General features: G+C 35.4%; 3 protein-coding genes across 6 annotated transcripts in view; 2 read left to right on the top strand and 1 right to left on the bottom strand.

Moving 5' to 3' along the window:
- Positions 1-583, top strand: part of LOC134840159 (uncharacterized) — a 29914-nt gene extending 29331 nt beyond the window's left edge. Inside the window, exon 6 of the mRNA XM_063855870.1 lies at positions 163-583. Within this exon, the coding sequence (XP_063711940.1) occupies positions 163-317 (155 nt within the window). The 3' untranslated portion in view covers positions 318-583. The remainder of the gene's footprint in view (positions 1-162) is intronic.
- Positions 1-23401, bottom strand: part of LOC134839138 (transcription factor Dp-1-like) — a 367543-nt gene that overhangs the window by 330801 nt on the left and 13341 nt on the right. The gene's annotated exons all lie outside the window — the stretch shown is intronic.
- Positions 1-23401, top strand: part of LOC134839139 (septin-2-like) — a 411571-nt gene that overhangs the window by 155883 nt on the left and 232287 nt on the right. The gene's annotated exons all lie outside the window — the stretch shown is intronic.

Raw genomic sequence — 23401 nt, forward strand, 5'->3', positions numbered from 1 at the left:
TAAGCGCTGAATGTAAAAGGCTCGATTGAGATTAGAACCAAGTCTGATTGAAGCCCTTTTGATCCAATTAAACATCCTCTACCTGATTGGGGGAAAGATGTTAACTCGAGCCCTTAAATGTTACCTAATTAAAAGCCATAATTGAACGAAAACTTGATTTAGGAAAGGAAGAAGAGCGAATGGAGAAGGAGGAAGCTGCAGAGCGGGCGGCCATGCACAAGGCATTTCTAGCCGAGGAGTTTAAGAAGAAGAAAGACTTGGAGGCCATGCGAATCAATGCACTCAACGACGAAATACGCCAAACGTCTCGATTTTGAGATAATCTGAAGTTACAAAAGAGATTTCGACATTCTAATTCATTCAAACACCAAAATAAATATTTCAAGATTGCTTTTGCAGCAAACAGCGAGGCAAATTCTGCCAACTGTCTTCATGGAGATGATGGAGAATTCTCAACACACACAAAACTCATATGAGTGAATGTGGACATACAGTTATTAAACACAATAGAAAAAGTTTCGAGTGATCATTGACAAACCATTTCTTTATAACCATTACCGCAATGACATTTTTTTGAAATATCGAATAGCAACATTTGTCACTATTTTTCGAAAAAAATCTTTTGCTTAACATTTTTTCACATTGTCAGATTTCTTGATGAGAACTTTTAGAGACTATTTTGCTTTTCTCTGTACCCTTGACTGCATTCATCCTGTCGAAAAGTTTAGTTCGTGTACAACCGCATAAACAGACAGGTGAATCAGCAAACAACTTTTCTAATAATCAATCGGAAGCGAGATAAAAACAATATCGAACAAAACTTGAAATTTGGGTCCGCCCAAAAGTGAGCGGAGAGAAAGTTCCTCTATCCCTATGCGTTGGTCAAGGTTCGGTCCTCACCAATGCTGGGTCGAATGATCGTGGTCATTCGTGGTCATTGCTTACGCAGTGAAGAGTGTTCGATTCAAGCCATTACTGGCCGGGATGTCGCTAATTACTGTGTCTGATGAAAGTCCCTTCAATTTTTTTAAGCTATCTTGACATTAATTTGTTGTTTCCTTTTCTAAATTTTTTTAGCGTTCAGTTTTTTTTTCTTTTTTCTCAATTTTTTCTCAGCTTTTTATTTTTCTACTTATTGGCATGTATGAAAACGTGGTTGTCTAATAACAGACAGCACTCCGTTGCCGAGGTATTCAGTCCAATGCAATGTTTTAGTTTTGACCAGGGGTTAGGTTGACTGCTAGCAAAATTTAGTATTTCAGTCTAATTTTTAGCAATTAAAGCAATCTAGCAACTTTCGTTACCAGAAAAATGGTTCATTTACTCTAAGAAGTTTTGTTTTAACCAAAAAAGTTTTCGAAGTTTCAATTAGAGTTCAGAGCACTATATTCGCAATGAAAATTTTTTGGAATTTTGTTGCGCAAAAATTTGAAAAAAAATCCAAAACTATTTTAGATTTTTTTTGCAGCATTTGTGTTTTGAACACAAATGCCATACACAAAAAAATCGCTAGTTTGATTGAAAATCTAGAAAAACAAATTTTTGTATTTTTTGTCTGGAAATTGGCTGGAGAATTTTGTGCAAGCTGCGGCTATCTTGATTCAATGCATATAAAAATTTGATCATTTAGTTTTGATCGTTGCTAAGAATCTTTTGTGTTGCGTCTTAAAAGATGGGTCATTTCAACTCAATGGGTCATTTAGACAAAAATAAATTAATTTAAAAAAAGTTTCTAAAGCTTAATTTAGAACTCAGCACTGCATTGGCAATAAAAAATTTCTAGATTTTTGTTGTGCAAAACCTTAGAAAAATTTCAAAAACTTGTTGATTTGTTTTTAATTTCTTAATATTCATTTTAAAATCAATTTTCTAGAAAAAGTATTGTCCAGATGCCTATTTTACTATGACGGTCAATTATGTCTAAATTCTAGTTTTCTTTCAGATCATTTTATCTTACAATGCAGAAAAAAGTAGACTAACTTAATATAGTTTTTAAAGTTTTTGGTTGGAACACTTTTTGCTATTGCACAGTAACTAACTATCCTTGTTTGTTTTAGTATTGGTTCTCGGGTATGTTTTTTTACAAAGTCACGTCAGAAATAGTCTAATGATTGATTCGACTGATATATAATACTCAATTTTTTCAGTCGTGACTAGAGCGACATTATAGAAAAGCAAAAAGTTTTGAAGCTATCTTTAGAATTCAGCATTTCCTTGGCAAGCAAACTTTCCTAAGCTTTTTTAGGAATTCTTTTTCAAGTTTTTCTTTTTGTAAAACCATTGCCACTTTCCAAAAATTCACTAGTTTGATTTAAAAAAAAAGAAAATTAAATTTTTGTAATTTTTGTATAAAAATTTTGGAAAATTCTGTGCGACTTTCAGAGCGAGCGGCTTTTTTAGATGCATATAAACTATTATATCTTTCAGTTGATGTCCATTGCCAACCAATCTTTCGTTTTGCGTGGTTTTTCGTCTTTATAATTTAAGTTCTCTGCTGTCTTTCGTTGATGTCTTTCAGTTGATGTCCATTGCCAACCAATCTTTCGTTTTGCGTGGTTTTTCGTCTTTATAATTTAAGTTTCTCTCCTTACATGGAGAAAAAACTGTGAATTTCTTTAATAAAAGTTGTTCCCGTTGTGTTTGAAAAACTCTGAAGCTTTTTAAGCTCAATTTTTTGGTGGTAATTAGGATATTTTTCGGGTCATATATCAGGAAAATCTTTTTATTGTACTTTTATTGTTTTGGGGCATTTTTTGAGGACTTTAGATTTTTTGAACCATTTTCTGGAATTATGTTTACTTGTGGAAAATTTCGTGATGCTAGTTTTTGTGTTGATGGAATGTTCCAATCAAATTTTTTAAAATTATATCAAGTTAGTCTACTTTTTTTGTGCATTGTAAAATGAAATGATTTGAAATAAAACTAGAGTTTAGACATAATTGACCGTCATAGTAAAACAGGCATCTGTACAATACTTTTCTAGAAAGTTGATTTTAAACTGAATACTAAAAAATCAAAAACAAATCAACAAGTTTTTGAAATTTTTCCAAGATTTTGCACAACAAAACTCTAGACAACTTTTATTGCCAATGCAGTATTATTAGACACAGTAGAAGTTCTAAATGAAGCTTTGGAAACTTTTTTTTAAATTATTTTTTTTTGCCTAAATGAGCAATTTAATTAAAATAACCCATCTTTTTTTGACTCACTACTAAAAATTCTTAGCAACGAACAAAACTGAATGATCAAACTTTTATATGCATATAAACAAGATAGCCGCAGGTTGCACAAAATTCTCCAGCCAATTTCCATACAAAAAATACAAAAATGTGTTTTTCTATTTTTTAAATCAAACTAGCGATTTTTTTTGTGTGGCATTTGTGTTCAAAACACAAATGCCAAAAAAAAGTTGACAACAATATTCTAACAAAGTTTTGGATTTTTTTTTTCAAATTTTTGGCCTAACAAAATTCTAGAAAACTTTCATTGCCAATATAATGCTGAACTCTAATTGAAGCTTTGAAAACTTTTTTTGTTAAAAACAAAATTTCTTAGGCTAAATGAACCTTTTTTCTGGTAACGAACGTTACTAGATTGCTTTAATTGCTACAAGTTAGACTGAAATACTAATTTTTGTTTGCAGTCAACCTAGCCCGTGGTCAAAATTAAAACATTGCATTGGACTGAATGCCTTGGCAACGGAGTGCTGTCCGTTATTAGACAACCACGTTTTCATACATGCCAATAAGTAGAAAAATAAAAAGCTGATTTTTAATAAATTTTGAAAATTGAGAAAAAAGAAAACAAAATCTGAACGCGAAAAAAATTTGGAAAAGGAATTAACAAATTAATGTCAAAATAGCTAAAAAAAATTGAAGGGATTTTCGTCAGAAACATTAATTAGCGACATCCCGGCCAGTAATGGCTTGAATCGAACACTGTTCACTGCGTAAGCAATGACCACGAATGACTTCAGACTATTTCAAAACCGAGACGTTTGGCGTATTTCGTCGTTGAGTGCATTGATTCGCATGGCCTCCAAGTCTTTCTTCTTCTTAAACTCCTCGGCTAGAAATGCCTTGTGCATGGCCGCACGCTCTGCAGCTTCCTCCTTCTCCGTTTGCTCTTCTTCCTTTCCTAAATCAAGTTTTTGTTCAATTAAGGCTTTTTAATTAGGTAACATTTCAGGGCTCGAGTTAACATCTTTCCCCTAATCAGGCAGAGGATGTTCAATTGGATCAAATGGGCTTCAATCAGACTTGGTTCTAATTTCAATTGAGCCTTTTACGTTGAACGCTTAGCAAACCTAATCCAAATTAAACTCTGGTGTGAAAAAAGATCTGATTTTATTGACTGGGTGGTTTGACGACAATTCGACGCAAGCGACAATTCGTCGCAGTTATGAAAAGCGGTAAATCATCGCAAACCAACTTTATCAGAATTCATCTCTTAGTAGTTCTGGGAATTATTCCATATCAAGTGCCAAACCCACTGAGGGATGACCGTTTGGTTGCTGTGCATTGGGTAATCATAATACTTTGTTTTTTTTTATGATGAATTGATCCGCGGTGAAGTTTCGCCGTTTGAAATGATATCAATTCAGCATCACTTCTGCTGTGAACTGCACCGTTTTGTCTAGCATTGAGAGGCCGTTCATGTTCACACGAGAAAGTTCCTGTTGAACCGAGTTCGAACATAGCAACAAATCCAAAGGCACCGGGTCCTTTGTAGATAAGATCATAATTTCTGCCGCTTTCTCCGCTAATAATTCAGTATGTCCCGGAATTGGATGTCCTGATTTATCCAACCATGTCGTCAAAGTAAGGGCTCCGAAGTCTCTTTGTCTTAACACGAGAATCTTCTCTTAATTTCCACCTGATTGGCCTGCTTCTCTTCCAATTACTCACTAAATTCAGTTTTCTTGCTGAGGATGTCAACGTTCTGGTGCTTGTCATGCATCATGTGCTTGATTGTCATATGGTAGCCATCCAATCCGACTATCCAACGACCAAAATAACTCTGGTGCATCGAATACGTCTTCAACAAGGATAGGGCTCGGTTACTCACACGCAACTTAAAGGGAGCACTCCCGAAGGAGGCGCGGTACATTTCTGCTTTTAGTGCAACGTATTTCATCTCAGTGTCCCTAAACACTTTGTTTCCGTATGCACCGGGACGGAGAACTGTTCTCCCATTCTATTCTTGCTCCTGATGTGGTATTCCAAAAATGGCTACCACTGAAGCATCGGTGGGTGTCGAGAACATACATGCTTTTCTCTGTGGGCATGTCTAGCACTGGTACTTCGCACAGTTCCCGCTTTATATTCTCGAAGGCTTCGTGAACTCTTTCTTTCCATTCGAACTTCTTCCCTTTGTTGCGCATCAGTTGCCTTAACGGGTAGACTTTGTCCTTTTATGAACTCTTGATATTAGTTCGCAAATCCTAGGAAGCTAATAAGCTGCGTGTCCGTTCTGGGAGACTTCCATAATATTACGGCCTCCACCGCATCCGGATCTGGCCTCTCTGAATGCCTGTCTGCCATGAATTTGTTGAGTCCCCAAGGATCTCTCATTTCGAGGGTTTGCTTTTCAAAGACTCCATCGAGTCTGTCAATATGGTTGCTGGCTTTGACGCCTGATAAAGCTTTTTCATGCCTTGGGTGCTTAATGTTCGCCACAGAATTCAGAAATTGTGGACAACCTGACTTAAAATGACCCTCCAGGTTGCAAAAAAAACACCTGGGATCGATTTTCACAATTACTCCTCCCAAAAAATCTTCATGATCGACTTTCGACGCATCTTCATATTCGAGGCTGAAACCGATCACCTTCATGCTCTTTTTGCAGGTTGGGCTTGCTGATACATGATGGTCCATGGAACTGCAGTTTGCACTAGAGCGTCTCTTGTCCATGTCGTCGCTGGGTTTGTACCAGTTGTTACCCTGATTTGCATGTCCTTTGTTAAAATCCCCATAATTGTTTTTGTAGCAACCTGATCTCGTCGAAGGCTTCAGCAACAGATATTCCTTTGATTGCAGTCACATCTCCTCCGGTGTAGGCGCATTGGTTGACAGAGGTGTATAAGAGGTCGCTAACACTTCCTAAGTTCATCGTTGTTCACGCCATCAATGAACTTTGAGGCTACTGCCAAGTTCATCCTGCTACTTGACTCGGCCGGTTGACTTCTCTTTCTAAGCATTTCTAAGTCATCCAAGAATTTGTGTATGGTTTTGTCTTTACGTTGCCTTGGTTTCTGGAGGTGCATCAACGCTTGGTATCTTTGCACCCCCGAGCCAAAGCGATTCAACAAAATTTCGAAGTTTTCCTTGGCTGTGTCCCGTTGGTATTGCTTTTTGACCATCACGCAATTCAATGCTGTCCCTTCCAAAACGCTAGTTAGCGCACTGCTTTCTTGTCTTTCTGTCAAGTTTTCTTCCTCAAAATGCAACTTCATGACCTCCAGGTATCTTCATGACTATCCAGGTATCTATACAGAATTCGGGTTCATCCTTATAACATCTTGGTTTCTTAAACACCCATCTCGATTTCTCGCTGCGCTCATTGGTCCTGGACAACCTCGTGAGGCAAGTCTGCGAGGACTTATTCAGATGTTCCAATGCTATGATCATTGCCGTTGCATCAGGTGAATGTGCCGTTTGATCGTTACTATATGTTGTTTGAGGCTCTGGAATTTCCCTCCTATCCTTGTCGCTAGGATAAGCTCCTCCTTGATTCGAGTGATTCCAGTTTGTGGAATCAACTCTCCCAGTCAAATTTGCGTCTCGCATAGGTCGTTCGTTCTCAATCGCTCTGCTGCTAGTAGAGCTTCATCTGATTTTCGTGGGACCCCTTGGGCTATTTTCCGGGTGGCGTTGCCTGATGATTTACCCCTTCCTCTTGTGCATCCAAAGGTCCTTCCTCTGTTTGGATGCTCGTGGAAGTTCACTCTCGGCTCTCTGCTTGACTCTCTCGAGTGTGCTCCTCTATTCCTAGATCCGCTCTTGTTTCCCAGGAGACCCTCCAACCTGTCCATGATAGCCTGAGTGCGTCTTTCTATCATTGCTTCTATCCTTGTATCGAGAGTCTCTGGAGTCTCAATCGTCTCTCTCTTTCCTCAGCCTCCCTTGCCATTTGCGACACGTTCTTGGCCAAGTACTCATCCGTCCATTCTTTTAAGCGTTTTTCGCTTCTACTTATTTCCTGTCTGTTGCGGTTGTTTTCTTCCCGCAGTTTTTCTCTGTGAACATGAAATACTCTTTCTAGTTCACTCATTTTTACTGACATATGTTCACTCTGCTCACCCATGCTATCCACATCCTGATCAAGACCTCTTCCATTGATGCCCCGTTGTGCTAGTGGTGGCGTCACCGTGTTCGTCCCAGGCAATTTAGTGCTGCTGAAAACTCGTGTTATACCTCTGTGTCCCGTTTTCATTTCCTATTGGGCCTCTAGTTCCACTGGTGTGGTCCCTGACCCGGTTACTTAAGTCGTTCCTGGTCGCTCGTCCGAATTGGTCATTGTCTTGTACTCTCTTAAATTTTGTATTCCATCAAAAGTCTTGTTTATGGTTCTGACCGCACCAAACTGAACCGAATAGCCATTCACCGTGTTTGTAGATGCCTCTTATTCATGATTCAAACTGTTCAGGCTCACTTGAGACTCAAAGTCATCAAGTTTTTTGTTGTCTTCCTCCTCTTCTTGAGTGTCTACTATATCACCTGTTCCCGTTCCCATAGTAAATGGAAAGAAATATCTCAAAGTATTCTTGAGTCGTTCCGGAAACGAGGAGGATGTTGCCGTTTTATCTGTCACCCCATGCATCATGGTACTGTCAGTACCTGAGCCCGTACTGCTGGATTTTCAGTCAAAATTTCTGACGGTCACAACATTTCCTCTTGATCAAGAGTCCCGGTCGAATTGGCGAAATTGTGGTCTAGTTCTACGGGAGTTGGCTCTTTGTTAACCTCCTATTCCCAATTCCTTCCATTCCAGGTTCCCGTTCTTATCTAGAGCGGGGTTTAACATCTCTACGTCTAAATTTGCCTTTTTGTCTTCCGAGGCCTTTTGACTCCTTTTTTCAACCATTCCGCCTAAAATATTCTTCGTTTTCTTGTTCCGAGTCTTCCCACAAAAGTGTCATTCATTGACTTTCTTGTTTCTTCGGTATAAGTTTCCTAGAGCTTTCATTTAGCTTAGGCATCCTCGACTTGTTTAGACTCATCTTAATTTATCGCTTCTTACTGCTCCCACACTTGATTCGCTTGCTACCGTATTCGTTGTCTGACAATTGATAATATTAATACAATTCAATAAAGTCCTAATGTTTTAACTAACAAGTGACCGCGAATCTTATCAAATTATCACAGTACAGCGTATATACGTTTTATGCACAGCAACTAATTATTGATTATTGGATAAAACGTTGGCCCAGTCTGATGAAGTCAATATCTTTAAGAGATGGTGTAGTCACTACTCAATCGAGAACAATTATTAAGGATTAAAGACTGAATTGTATTCAAAAAATTGTATGTGTATTTCAACTTGTCTGTCGCAATTCAATAGCCGAACTGGTTTCTAAAGACAGAGCCTTCCCTGTTAGTGCCGCACTAAACCGACAAAACTAGAAGGCAATTTTTTTCTCAAGTGCATGTCAATTGCACCCACCAAGTTCTGTGTTTCCTATCTCCTTTCAGATTGCCCGAGCTAGACCAAATAAAACTCAAGGGTACCTTTTTTCTACCAAAAAACCTAGAAATAACCCGAATCTCCGGGTTTAGACCTGTTTTGGTTTCAGTATTGTCTTTTTAGTTTTTATTTACAGGCAAGTTACCAGTGCAATCATTGGCTTCCTGTCTTATTTGGACTGCCTGTTTGTCTTAATATTTTTGTACTACTCACCAAATAGTAGTGCTAAAAAAATTATACTTCTCCGGATCCGTTCAATATCTGAAGTAAGGTCTTTAACTCGGATTTTTGCAACTCGGTGGAGGGTCACCACAGTGCAGTCATTGTCAAGCGCCCAGATTGATATCGTACTTTCTGTTCCAAAAGGGATGCAAAACTGGTTATTGATACCCAACAGTCGATTGTGGTTGTCCTTCAGACCCTTACTGCTACTCCTTGCACTGCTTGCCGAGATTGACGGAAGAGTCGGATTACATCTCGTATGGGGGTTTGATTTCTACTAATTTTTTAATTTTTTTTTGTTTTCTAACTTTTTAATTGGATACTTGTATATCTTTAAGTGTTTTTGGTCACATACTGATCAGGGAACGACGGGACCGCTAATCCCACTTCTCCTTACATTACGTGAATTGTTGGTCTTAACTAGGGTAAAAAGCTAACTCCGTTAATCCGGAAGGCTTCCGCGTTCCGAAGCACCCTTCCGGCTCCTCGCTAAGTGCCTTATCTTATTTTGAGCATACGCTCATCGCGGATTGTTTTGTTAACGGGTCTGCCGATCATAATATTAAAATAATCACAACCAGGAGCGCCATAAAAACATATATGTAACACTCGCCCGAAAACACATACCGACGGAAAACAAAGATAGGTCTTAAACCGATGCTTTTAACCGTCTCTTCTAAAGATAATTCAATGTATGCTCCACTAACATCGGGTCGACAAAAGCGTTATTATTTAGGGCTATCGGCCAGATTGCGCAAATTAACTTAGTTACACGCAAAAATAGTGAGCTGATGGCTGGGTCTCAGTATCATCGGACCACTATATCTCTCCTAAAAAGAGCGCTACTACTTAATTATCCTATTACTTTTGTTTTTGTTCAGTAGCTAAAAATTATCATATCCATCGGAGATGGATCAACCCTTTCCCTCAACTCCTAGCTTCTCATATTATAAAAATTTATTTGGATGTTACTTATTTCAGTTCAGGACATACCAGGATGCTACAAATTGTTTAAAAACAAAAATTTCCAGTCTTCTCCCATGACTCATCTGGCTTCTTGAATCCAGTCGAAGAGCAGTTTAATTGTCGACCAAGAAGGGTAGCAAAATCTTCCCAACAGCTTTCCTGACCCCCGGGAATTGCTCCGTAACAATTGTAGCTGCTCAATCATTACAGTTCGGATTGCTCTACTAATACTAATCTCGATCGTAATTCCAATTTTGTTGTCTAACGATCGTACGTCTATTCGATGAAAGCGAAAGTTGTGTCCTTGATTTTCGCCCTTTTTCAATATTCGCAAAAATAAAAAAGATCACCTGTCTTTCTAAACGAATTTTTAAATTTAAGAATGTCATCTCAAATTCAATCCATGTATTTTGTCAAAAAAGACCATTAATCATCGAAACTCTTCTTTCGTACAGTTGAATTAATTCCTTTGACTTTTCGTGTTTTTCTGGCGTGCCTTTTTGGCCATTCGGGTCCAATATCACAGATAGCGAACTTGCCGTTGCCATACTGAATTGCCACCATACTTAACTATTCATCAAGTTGTCCCTGTAATTGGAAATTTTCTAGGTTTTACCTGCTGATTTCAGCTTAAAATAGCGTTTGATATTTTTCCAACTACCGTTTAAAATATTGGTTTTTCAGCTCAACTTCGTTCATCCTTCTTTTGAATTTGGTCCAATTACTTCTTGCTTCAAAAGATTAAATCACAATTTATAATCCAAATCAGCCAAAAAAAAATCCACGATCGATCAACGTATTTCCGAGTTTTCTCGAATTTGTCTTTTTAAACGTGATGTTAACGTTTTTTAATTGATGCCCCGCTCTTCCTTGACTCGAGTTATTCCAGTTTGTGGAATCAACTCTCCCAGTCGCATTTGCGTCTCGCATAGGTCGTTCATTCTCAATCGCTCTGCTGCCAGTAGAGCTTCATCTGATTTTCGTGGGACCCCTTGGGCTATTTTCCGGGTGGCGTTGCCTGATGATTTACCCCTTCCTCTTGTGCATCCAAAGGTCCTTCCTCTGTTTGGATGCTCGTGGAAGTTCACTCTCGACTCCTTGCTTGCATCTCTCTAGTGTGCTCTTCTATTCCTAGATCCGCTCTTGTTTCCCAGGAGACCCTCCAACCTGTCCATGATAGCCTGAGTGCGTCTTTCTATCATTGCTTCTATCTTTGTTTCGAGAGTCCCAAGAGTCTGCTCTTGATGACTTCGTTGTTGTTCCAGATCACCTCTCAGTCGTTTTTCTCTTTCCTCAGCCTCCCTTGTCATTCGCGACACGTTCTTGGCCAAATACTCATCCGTCCATTCTTTTAAGCCTTTTTCGCTTCTACTGATTTCCTGTCTGTTGCGGTTTTTTTCTTCCCGCAGCTTTTCTCTCTGATTATGAAATACTCTTTCTAGTTCACTCATTCTTACTGACATCTGTTCACTCTGCTCACCCATGCTATCCACAATCTTTTTTGGATTAAAAGTTAGCACAGTCTGAAGAAGTCAATATCTTTAAGAGATAGTGTAGTCACTACGCAATCGAGAACACGTTTTAAGGATTAAAGACTAAAATGTATTCAAAAAGTTGTATGTGCGTATTTCAATTGGTCTATCGCAATTTAGTAGCCGAAATGGTTTCTTAAAACAGAGCCTTCCCTGTTTAGTGCCGCACTAAACAGACAAAACAAGAAGGCAAATTTTTTCTCAAGTGGGCGTCTATTGCACCCACCAAGTTCTGTGTTACCTAATTGCTTTCAGATTGCCCGAAATAGACCAACTAAAACTCAAGGCAACCTCTTTTTGCAAAAACCTAAAATTAACGCGAATCTCCGGGCTTAGAATTGTTTTGGTTTCACTATTGTTTTTTCAGTTTTTGTTTACAGGCAAGTTACCAGTTCAATCATAGGCTTCCTGTCTTATTTGGTCTGCCTTTTTGTCTTAATATCTTTATACTACTCGCCAAATTTCTTGTTTTTGTATCAATATCCCTACAATTGCGTTAGTAAACAAATTTTTTCAGACCCCTCCAGATCGGCGTTCAGGGAACCTCCAGATTGGCAAATTATGACCCTCCCGGATCGACAAAAACAGGACCCTCCGAATAAGGACCCTTCCGGATTACCAAAACACATGACCCCTCCCAATTGGGACTCCACCGGATTGGCAAAATATGACCCTTCCGGATTAGCAAAAAACAGGACTCCTCCGAATTAGGACACCTCCGGATTGGCAATTAATGACCCTTCAGGATTGGCAAGGAAACAGGACCACTTGGAATTGGGAGGCATCCGGATCGGCAAAATCTGACCCTTCCGGACTGGCAAAAAACCCGACCCTCGAAATGGGACCCCTCCGGATTGGCAAATTATGACCCTTCTGGATTGGCAAGGATTGGCAAAAACAGGACCCCTTCGAATTGGGACCGCACAGGATCGGCAAAGTGTGAACCTGCCGGATTGCCAAAAACAATTATCCAAGTCCCTGCCGGATACAATCTTAGAGCCTTTATTCTAAAAACAACTAATTTTGAAGGGTTTGCTTTGGCTCCAGAACCCTCCGGATTGAAGCTAAGCTGCTGATTTAACAAGTTCCCTTAACAATAAAGTGTCTTTTATCAAGCCTTTTTCCGACTTGACTGGCGTTTCTAGGTTCTTTAACCCCTCGTTATTGTCGAGAACAATGCAAAGATGACTTAGTAAACCGTTGCTATCGTTTGGAAGGGTTATAAGGGCTTTCCATAAAAATGTACAAAACGTGAAGGGTCTACCTTCAAAAATCAGTGGTTTTACTGAAAACATTCTAGAAAATTTTTTATGCTTAATTTCTTCAAAAAACAATTAGCTTACGTTTAAACCTACTTCTTATGTGTTTTAACGTTACAAAGATGAGCTGGATTGATCCAGTTGCAACAAAACTATGAAGTAAAACGTCTTTTCGGCAAACTTTTTCAGCAATACTTGTTTTATTGACTTAAAAAATTTTGATCCGAGCTCAGAAGGCCTATACTCTTCTAGTTTAATGCACAAAATTAAATCTAAATCGTTTCATATGAAAAATTGAAAAAAAAACAATGATATTTGGACCCCTCCGGATCAAGTTCGACTTCATTGGGGGCAGGAAAATTTTGTGGCAAACGCGCTGTAAAACCTGTCGATTCACTAGTGTATATTCTCCGAACAACAATTTTTCATCGCCCTTACTCTATAGCCCTAAATTTCTATAAAGTTTCTTATTTTGGGGCGTTTAGTTTTTTCAAAAATCACGAAAAATCGTTTTTCGGTACCGAATAAGTTCCAACCACGTCCGAAACAAATTCAACCAGTTTTTTTTGTAATGTTAGTCCATTTTTGATGCAACTCACTACTTTAGCCTTTTTTCAGTTCCAAAAAATATCGATATCTCAAAAATCGCATTTTGTGGGCGGATCAAAACATCACTATTTGGACGCTAAAAACCAGGTTTGTTTGCGGTTTGTTTTACTGCAAAACGATGTACGACTTTTACTACAAGCTGTATAAATAGTAGTACTAAAAATATTATACTTCTCCGGATCCGTTCAATATCTGAAGTAAGGTGTTCAACTCGGATTTTCGCATCTCGGTAGAGGTTCACCACAGTGCAGTCATTGTCAAGCGCCCAGATTGATATCGTACCTTCTGTTCCAAAAGGGATGCAAAACTGGTTAATGATACCCAACAGTCGAATGTGGTTGTCCTTTAGACCCTTAATGCTACTTCTTGCACTGCTTGCCGGGATTGGCGGGAGGGTCGGATCACATCTCGTCTGGGGGACGATTTCTACTGATTTTGTATTTCTTTAACTGTTTTTGGTTTTTTAGGTACTAATTTTTTTTAATTGTATACTTGCATAACTTTAAGAGTTTTTGGTCAGATACCGATAAGCGAACGACGGGACGACCGATCCCCCTTCTCCTCGCGTTACCTGAATTTTCGGTCTTAACTATCGTTTCGTATTCTGTTGAAAAAAACTGGAACAAATTTTGCAATTTGTCGAACAAAAAGAAATAATTTTTGAGATTTGTAGAAAAAATTGAAACACTTTTAGCATCTTGCCGAATTAAATCATTTTATTTTTTCTCTCACAGTTATTTACTAATCTTTATGAAAGTTTTATTCAAAATTTAATCCTTCAGAAATCTCATTTTTGCATGTCTGTTGATCAGAAAAAATAGAAAACCAAGATAATAACATAGGGAATAGCAATGAAAGTCATCAATATAAAAGTTTCCAATAAAAGTCAAAGCAATAAGTCAACATGTTGTTACATTAAAATTTTGCGTTTTTTGCCTTATCAGCTAAGAAACAAAGTTGGAATTTTACATGATTTTTGAAAAAACCAAGAAAAAACGTGCACTTTACCAAAAAAACTCTTAGATTATTTTTGCATTTTGCAAAACACTTGAGAGAATTTTTGGTACACGTAAAAAAAAATTTAAATTTTTTAAATTTACAAAAAAATTACTTAACGATCAAAGATCTGAAAAATGAGAAACATGTTTAAAATTGCTTGAAAACTTTTAGACCAATCAAATTTCAACAACTGTTATTACAGAATAAAATACGTTATAAAAAAAAAACCATTTTCCTGTAAATTTCTGATATTTCTTCTCCGCTTTTTGTTCTTTCAGGGTTATAAAATTTCGATTCGGGAAAATTTTTCATTCTGACATGTCATTTTTTAATTTTCAGCCATGTTATACATAGACTATAATATTAGTGTTAGTTCCCGGCTCCTGAATTCATCTCTAAATTAAATAATGTAGAACACTTGTCGCGTCTTGTCAAAAAAATCTGAAACACTTTTCGCTTTTTGTCAAAAAAATGAATTCAGGAGCCGGGAATTAACACTAAAAATATAGTCTATGTATAACATGGCTGAAAGTTAAAAAACTGTCATGTCAGAATGAAAAATTTTCCCGAATCGAAATTTTATAACCCTGAAAGAACAAAAAGCGGAGAAGAAATATCAGAAATTTACAGGAAAATGTTTTTTTTTGATTACGTGTTTCAATACCGGTTCTGATTGATCAAACCCACACATTTGAGTTGAAGGTACCCCTATCTCCTAACTAAAAATCAATTTATTTTCAACTTAACTACCGTCAACTACCTCCTCTCTCAGCTCTAAATACCTTAATTTCAACTTATCTTCCGTCAGCTGACCCTCTCTCAGCTCTTTCTTGTTTTTACTCTTTAACTGAGTTTACTGCTCAAAATTATGTTCGCGAAGTAAAACAACAACCTCATGTACTCTGTAGAATGTTCGCCTGATCTAGTACAAATCCAAGTGCGAGAAACAGTCTCTGGAGTTTTTCTGGCACGAATGGACATCCCAATCCAAGTCTGGCATATGGTGGAAGTGATGCGAAGGGACTTCAACGAACATCATATGACACAAGTACCCATGACAGAGAGCCAACTTGAAGAAATGCTAATGATGGAGGGAGTTTCTGATCATGTGGGAATGATCTACTCCGATATTCCTGACTCAAGATTTGTGGCTCAACCAGTCGACGACCTCCTTTTTCCGTGGGAGGAAGCAGGATCAGCCGAAAACCCTATCACAATAGATGAAGATGAGGGTTTCTCAGAAACAATGACGCCTCAAAACACTCCTCCCCAACAACCACCAGCAATGGAACCTCGTCCAGCTCTGCGTTCTATAGAGAACCTCCAGAACTCTTCTGCTGCTCGACAGCTCTTTGATTAAAAGTTTTTTGTTAATAATTGTTGTTTGGTATTGACTTCGTTTTCTGTAATTAATTAATTCCTTCAATTTCATTTTATTTATGAGAACAGATGAGAGGCTCAGTGTAAATCATTGAAAAACAGTTAGAACCTAATTTAAAGCTCCGAAATTGCACATTTGTTAAGAAACTCGAACAATTTTTGAACACATATTCGGAAAAACACCAGAAAACTGTACACAAGTAAAAAGTGACCGAGTGGTTTTTGCATCTTGTACACACTTTTAGCACTTTGTAGAAAAAAAATGAAACACTTTTTGCATTTCTAGGAAAAAATGTGAAACACTTTTCGCATCTTGTTAAAAAAGTGAAACACTTTTCGCATCTTGTCAAATAATAGTGAAACACTTTTCGCGTCTTGTCAAAAAAATAATAAACTTTTCGCATTTTGTCAAAAAATATGAAACGATTTTTGCATTTGTACAAAAAATTTGAAACATTTTTTGCATACGCTTGAAAAAATTGAAACACTTTTTCCCATCTTGCTGAAAAATTGAATTATGTTTCGTATTCTGTTGAAAAAAACTGGAACAAATTTTGCAATTTGTCGAAAAAAAAGAAATAATTTTTGAGATTTGTAGAAAAAATTGAAACACTTTTAGCATCTTGCCGAATTAAATCATTTCATTTTTTCTCCCACAGTTAATTACTAATCTTTATGAAAGTTTTATTCAAAATTTAACCCTCAGAAAACTCATTTTTGCATATCGGTTGATCAGAAACATTAGAGAACCAAGATATTAACATAGCGAATAGCGATGAAAGTCATCAGTATAAAAGTTTTCTAAGCAATGATCCAACATGCTTTTTACATTAAATTTTGCGTTTTTTGCCTTATCATCTAAGAAACAAAGTTAGAAATTTTCATAATTTTTGAAAAAAAAACAAAAAAAAACGTGCATTTTACCAAAAAAACTTTTCGTTTATTTTTGCATTTTGCAAAACACTTGACAGAATTTTTGGTACACGTAGGAAAAAAATTCAAATTTTTGTGTTAAAAACTGTTCAAGCTAGAAAAAAATTAGTTTTGACAAAATTCTTGTAACAAATATCAATAATCATAAGAAAAACTATTTGAAAAACCCATTCAGAGGGTCTGACATGATTCATTCTTCTACAGAGCTAAGAAGGCGTCTTTTGAATTATTTAGGTTAAAAAAAATAATACCACCTGAAAAAATGACGCCATTACACTTTAACTTTTATAGAACAGTAAAAGTTGTGGAAAATTTCCACCAGAGAAATTGTCGTCATCATTCATTAAATTCTAGAATCTTCTAGTTCTTAGAATCTACAGATTAAATCCTTAAATTTTATAAGAAGTCATTACACTTTAACTTCTAGATTTTTCTCAATCTTCTAAATTCTAGAAATAACCACTAAAATTTAACCAATCAGAATTCCAGAACTAATTCTAAGGTGATGAGGTTGATGAAAACAATTTGTGGATTTTAGTTATTTTGCTAGTTTTTTTTTCAATCTAAAAAAGATAATCTGAATCATAAAAGAACGGGCGAGTTACTGCACCAGTTTGAAATTGGGACCGAAATTTTCAAGATTCTGAAATTTAATGAAACCTCCCAAGCTAGTGAGCAAACTATCATGGATCTTTCAAAATGGAGAGAAGTCGAGAGTAAAAGAATTAGAGAATTTAGAAAAGAATTGGCAATGTTTAAGTCAACTTCGAGAAAAAAGTACGGGTTTTCATATGATTCAAAAGAAAAAATTTTGATGAAGTTGTGGATCTGGGACACGGAATAGTTTTCATTTGCTTACAAGTGAACATTTACTACAAATGACTATTTTTGAAAAAATGGTTGAATTTGACATCTTCTACAGAGATCCGAAAAAGTGTTTCAGTCGCGTAAGAGTTTCCCTAAATGATTGGCGAAAAATTGAAACAATTCGTGATACAAGGTACAAGAAAGAAAAATTCAAGTTTCAAAAGGATAACTTAGCTTTGTTTAGAAGAAAACATGGTGTGGCACATGAAGAAGAAAGTGACAAGGAACTCGAAAATAACTCAATTTTCGTCTTTCTACACATTTTTTTACGCTTCCCAATTAATTGTAAATTGGTTTTTCTTTTTATCTGAATAAAGTGTTCCTGAACCAAAGCTTAGTTTTTAAAGATTTATCAGTGTAAATTTTTAAGAGCTTATTTGAAGACAATTGATTATTTTATCACAAAGTTTACATAATCACTATGCACAGAACCATGACAATCAATAAAGCAATCAAAAATCTTGAACAAATGAGTTTTTGAGTTTTGAATTTTTCGAATTCTATCCAGAAACGCTGAACCAAGAGTTTGTGTGGACGCCAGTTTCTGGTTGGAACATGAATAATATCTTTTGAATTTTTTCCGAATTAGTCGTTTCTTTGCAATACTAGGCATCGTTTCGGTTTCTGTTGAACTGCTCGACTAAGCTGATTGAACATTTCTCCGCTTGACGTAAGAAAACTTGAATAGAATCTGTGCTTGAATAAAGTGTAAAAACAGTCACTTTCTTGATATATGTATACATACTTATCCAATTTCTGAATAATTTGGCTAAAAGATATTCCTATTAAAACTAACTGGAACTTACAATTCTCAAAGAACCTAAAGCGTTATGGGTAAAGACACAATAATCATGTGCTACTATGTATTATTCGTAAAATCATTGGAAACGAAAAAAATACTGATTTTTTGCAATAATCTGAAAAAAGCTGGGAAGAGCTTGGCACATAGCATTAGCCATTGGGAAGATTGATTTTTGCTGAGAACTTTGGATTTTTATAGGCGAAGTAACGTCTACGCGATTTCGGTATATCAGATGTCATATAAAACATTCCATATTTGGTATTACTTCCATATAATGAAATCATGATGATTCATACGTTTTACTTCCATTTTCATTTAACCTCAAAATCAATTCTATCATTTGATCAGTCTGTTCTTCAAAAACGTATTCAACAAAAGACACTAGGCCCAACTATATTGAACTCTCAAAGAATCAAACAAGAATTGTGAGGTTTGTTTGGTTCCAAAAATCCTACAATGGGAAATTTTTATTTCAATTTTTATAAAATAACAGTTTGGGACAATTTGAAAAGTCCCAACAAGTCTATCTTAGTGAAAAAGAAGGTGAAGCATTATCGGCAATCCGGAAAACTGTGATTCACGATGCTGAAAACCTTGGACTCGTACGTATATAGGAAGCCAAGTTTGGCAAAGAATCAACTATGGATCAGGAGCTGGCGATCTGTAATAGAGTATATGAAATAGCAACATACAACATGAGGAGGGTGTATGTCACAATCAAGAACTACAATGTTAACAAACCTCCCTACATTCAGATTCGACTGTTCACCGCAAAAGAGATTGAAGCAATGAAACAAGTTGCTTATGTCAATTACACTTTGAACGAATTCAAATAACTGTCTCAAATTTTGGGAGACTTCAAGTTTGTTGATAATTGTAAGCTTCAGTAATGCTTTGTGATATTTTGTATGTTTGTTAATTTAAAAAAACATTGTTGGTTCAAAGCTATCATTTGTCACTGAAGTGCACATTTAGTTTTAGAGCTGGGATATCCAGTGTTTGCTTTTCCAGTGTTTGTTTCTGAAATTACGGAAAAAATTATTTAATTACTGCTTTCATCAAAAATTAAGTAAAATTTGTCTTATTTGAACAAAATTACAAACAAAATGTATAGTTAATTGTAACATTTTTGTTGTTTTTGAATTTCCTAATTTCAATGTTTTTTTAGTTGCCTTAATTTGATGTTTTGATTGACTACCTGAATTCACTTAAAAATAATCAGTCTCTGAATAAGGGAAAAACAAATTTCTATGTTGATTACAAATTAATCAAAAATGGTACAACAATTCGAGTTTTTTCAAGTTTCTTTAATAACATCACTAAGAAATATGTTTCTATCAAAAGCGTTTTCAATGTCTCAATTGAACATTTATCAGATTTTAAGGTTGAACTACTACAAAAAAGAGAAAGAGTGGTGGACAGATGACGTTGATGGAGGTTGTATTAGTTTTAACTTTTATAGAAACACAGAAAGTTCAATAGTTCTGTTAAAAAGATGGAGAGGAGATTTCAGAAAACAAGAGTACTGCCAGGTTTATCAACAAGGTTTTTATTTAGAAGAGCTAACTCAAATCGAGTGGTCGATCAGTGAAAAAAAAAGAATGGAAGAGTCTATGAACCAAATGTTGAAGGAACATCATTTCGATTACTGTTATGAATTTGATACAAATACAAAATTTAGATTTGTCCGAAGATTTTTTAATCGATTATCCAATATTTAAAAATTTCCGGTTGTTTATATTACAATATTCCAGAAAGAAAACAAAAAATGTATATTTCGGTAATTTCAATTTTCACTGGTTAGAAAAAGAACAAATCGAAAAAACTTTGATTGAAATTTCAAAGTTTGAATTTAGCATCGAAAAACAATATAAACCAGACAAGAAATCTCATTTATCTCACTTTGGTGTCAATTGTATATGTTAGTTATGTTAGAACAATTCAATTAAATTGATTGATGGAGAAGTTTCATAAACATTGTTTGGTTCTGATCTACAAAGTTATTTTAAATCTGTGAAAATTTCATTCTGATTGGTTTTATTACCACAGATACTACCTGTGAAGAAATCCTTGATATCTACAAACGATATCAAAATTATTTAAAAATCCATGAGAAGTAGAACTCAGTTTTGATTGGTTGACTTAAAAGTTATTGAAAACTTCATGACCATTGAAAGTCAATTCTGATTGGCTGATATCAGAAAAGATGAATATTTCCTTATATGAATTGCTCGATTTTGATTGGCTGATAGCAAAACTTTTGAAAAATCTATAGTTAGATTGGATAAATTTTTTTTCAGCTAATCTAAATAGCAAATCCATTCTGATTTTTTTTTCACCTTAAAAACAATTGGTTAAGAAATTTGCTTTTTTTTATTCAATTTTATTCATTTTTTGAGGCTATTAAACCTTTCTTTTCTGAAAATTGGGGACATTTTAAATCTCGCATTTTTCTTTCGATTTCTTGAGATGGCGTAACTGCATAGAAACGAAAGAATTTCATGTCTTGAATGTGCCAGAGAAAACACCCGCTTACACTCATCAAGACATCGAAAACACTGCTGTGGCGTTTTAAAGTGTTCCAATTGTAACTTTTATACATATATCAGCGAAGAACTTACTAATCATAGCAAGAAGAAGCATTTGAGATTTGTAGAAAAGTTTGAAACACTTTTAGCATCTTGCCGAATTAAATCATTTTTTTTTCTCCCACAGTTATTTACTAATCTTTATGAAAGTTTTATTCAAAGTTTAATCCTTCAGAAATCTCATTTTTGCATGTCTGTTGATCAGAAACAATAGTAAATCAAGATATTAACATAGGGAATAGCGATGAAAGTCATCAATATAAAAGTTTCCAATAAAAGTCAAAGCAATAAGTCAACATGTTGTTACATTAAAATTTTGCGTTTTTTGCCTTATCATCTAAGAAACAAAGTTGGAATTTTACATGATTTTTGAAAAAACCAAGAAAGAACGTGCACTTTACCAAAAAAACTCTTAGATTATTTTTGCATTTTGCAAAACACTTGAGAGAATTTTTCGTACACGTAAAAAAAAAATTTACATTTTTTAAATTTACAAAAAAATTACTTAACGATCAAAGATCTGAAAAATGAGAAACTTGTTTAAAATTGCTTGAAAACTTTTAGACCAATCAAATTTCAACAACTGTTATTACAGATTAAAATACGTTATCAAAAATAAAACCATTTTCCTGTAAATTTCTGATATTTCTTCTCCGGTTTTTGTTCTTTCAGGGTTATAAAATTTCGATTCGGGAAAATTTTTCATTCTGACATGTCATTTTTTAATTTTCAGCCATGTTATACATAGACTATAATTTTAGTGTTAGTTCCCGGCTCCTGAATTCATCTCTAAATTAAATAATGTAGAACACTTGTCGCGTCTTGTCAAAAAAATCTGAAACACTTTTCGCTTTTTGTCAAAAAATGAATTCAGGAGCCGGGAATTAACACTAAAAATATAGTCTATGTATAACATGGCTGAAAGTTAAAAAACTGTCATGTCAGAATGAAAAATTTTCCCGAATCGAAATTTTATAACCCTGAAAGAACAAAAAGCGGAGAAGAAATATCAGAAATTTACAAGAAAATGTTTTTTTTTGATTACGTGTTTCAATACCGGTTCTGATTGATCAAACCCACACATTTGAGTTGAAGGTACCCCTATCTCCTAACTAAAAATCAATTTATTTTCAACTTAACTACCGTCAACTACCTCCTCTCTCAGCTCTAAATACCTTAATTTCAACTTATCTTCCGTCAGCTAACCCTCTCTCAGCTCTTTCTTGTTTTTACTCTTTAACTGAGTTTATTGCTCAAAATTATGTTCGCGAAGTAAAACAACAACCTCATGTACTCTGTAGAATGTTCGCCTGATCTAGTAGAAATCCAAGTGCGAGAAACAGTCTCTGGAGTTTTTCTGGCACGAATGGACATCCCAATCCAAGTCTGGCATATGGTGGAAGTGATGCGAAGGGACTTCAACGAACATCATATGACACAAGTACCCATGACAGAGAACCAACTTGAAGAAATGCTAATGATGGAGGGAGTTTCTGATCATCTTATGAAAGTTTTATTCAAAGTTTAATCCTTCAGAAATCTCATTTTTGCATGTCTGTTGATCAGAAACAATAGTAAATCAAGATATTAACATAGGGAATAGCGATGAAAGTCATCAATATAAAAGTTTCCAATAAAAGTCAAAGCAATAAGTCAACATGTTGTTACATTAAAATTTTGCGTTTTTTGCCTTATCATCTAAGAAACAAAGTTGGAATTTTACATGATTTTTGAAAAAACCAAGAAAGAACGTGCACTTTACCAAAAAAACTCTTAGATTATTTTTGCATTTTGCAAAACACTTGAGAGAATTTTTCGTACACGTAAAAAAAAAATTTACATTTTTTAAATTTACAAAAAAATTACTTAACGATCAAAGATCTGAAAAATGAGAAACTTGTTTAAAATTGCTTGAAAACTTTTAGACCAATCAAATTTCAACAACTGTTATTACAGATTAAAATACGTTATCAAAAATAAAACCATTTTCCTGTAAATTTCTGATATTTCTTCTCCGGTTTTTGTTCTTTCAGGGTTATAAAATTTCGATTCGGGAAAATTTTTCATTCTGACATGTCATTTTTTAATTTTCAGCCATGTTATACATAGACTATAATTTTAGTGTTAGTTCCCGGCTCCTGAATTCATCTCTAAATTAAATAATGTAGAACACTTGTCGCGTCTTGTCAAAAAAATCTGAAACACTTTTCGCTTTTTGTCAAAAAATGAATTCAGGAGCCGGGAATTAACACTAAAAATATAGTCTATGTATAACATGGCTGAAAGTTAAAAAACTGTCATGTCAGAATGAAAAATTTTCCCGAATCGAAATTTTATAACCCTGAAAGAACAAAAAGCGGAGAAGAAATATCAGAAATTTACAAGAAAATGTTTTTTTTTGATTACGTGTTTCAATACCGGTTCTGATTGATCAAACCCACACATTTGAGTTGAAGGTACCCCTATCTCCTAACTAAAAATCAATTTATTTTCAACTTAACTACCGTCAACTACCTCCTCTCTCAGCTCTAAATACCTTAATTTCAACTTATCTTCCGT

Source organism: Symsagittifera roscoffensis, chromosome 2 (assembly GCF_963678635.1).
Source record: "Symsagittifera roscoffensis chromosome 2, txSymRosc1.1, whole genome shotgun sequence".
NCBI classification, from domain to species: Eukaryota; Metazoa; Xenacoelomorpha; order Acoela; family Convolutidae; genus Symsagittifera; species Symsagittifera roscoffensis.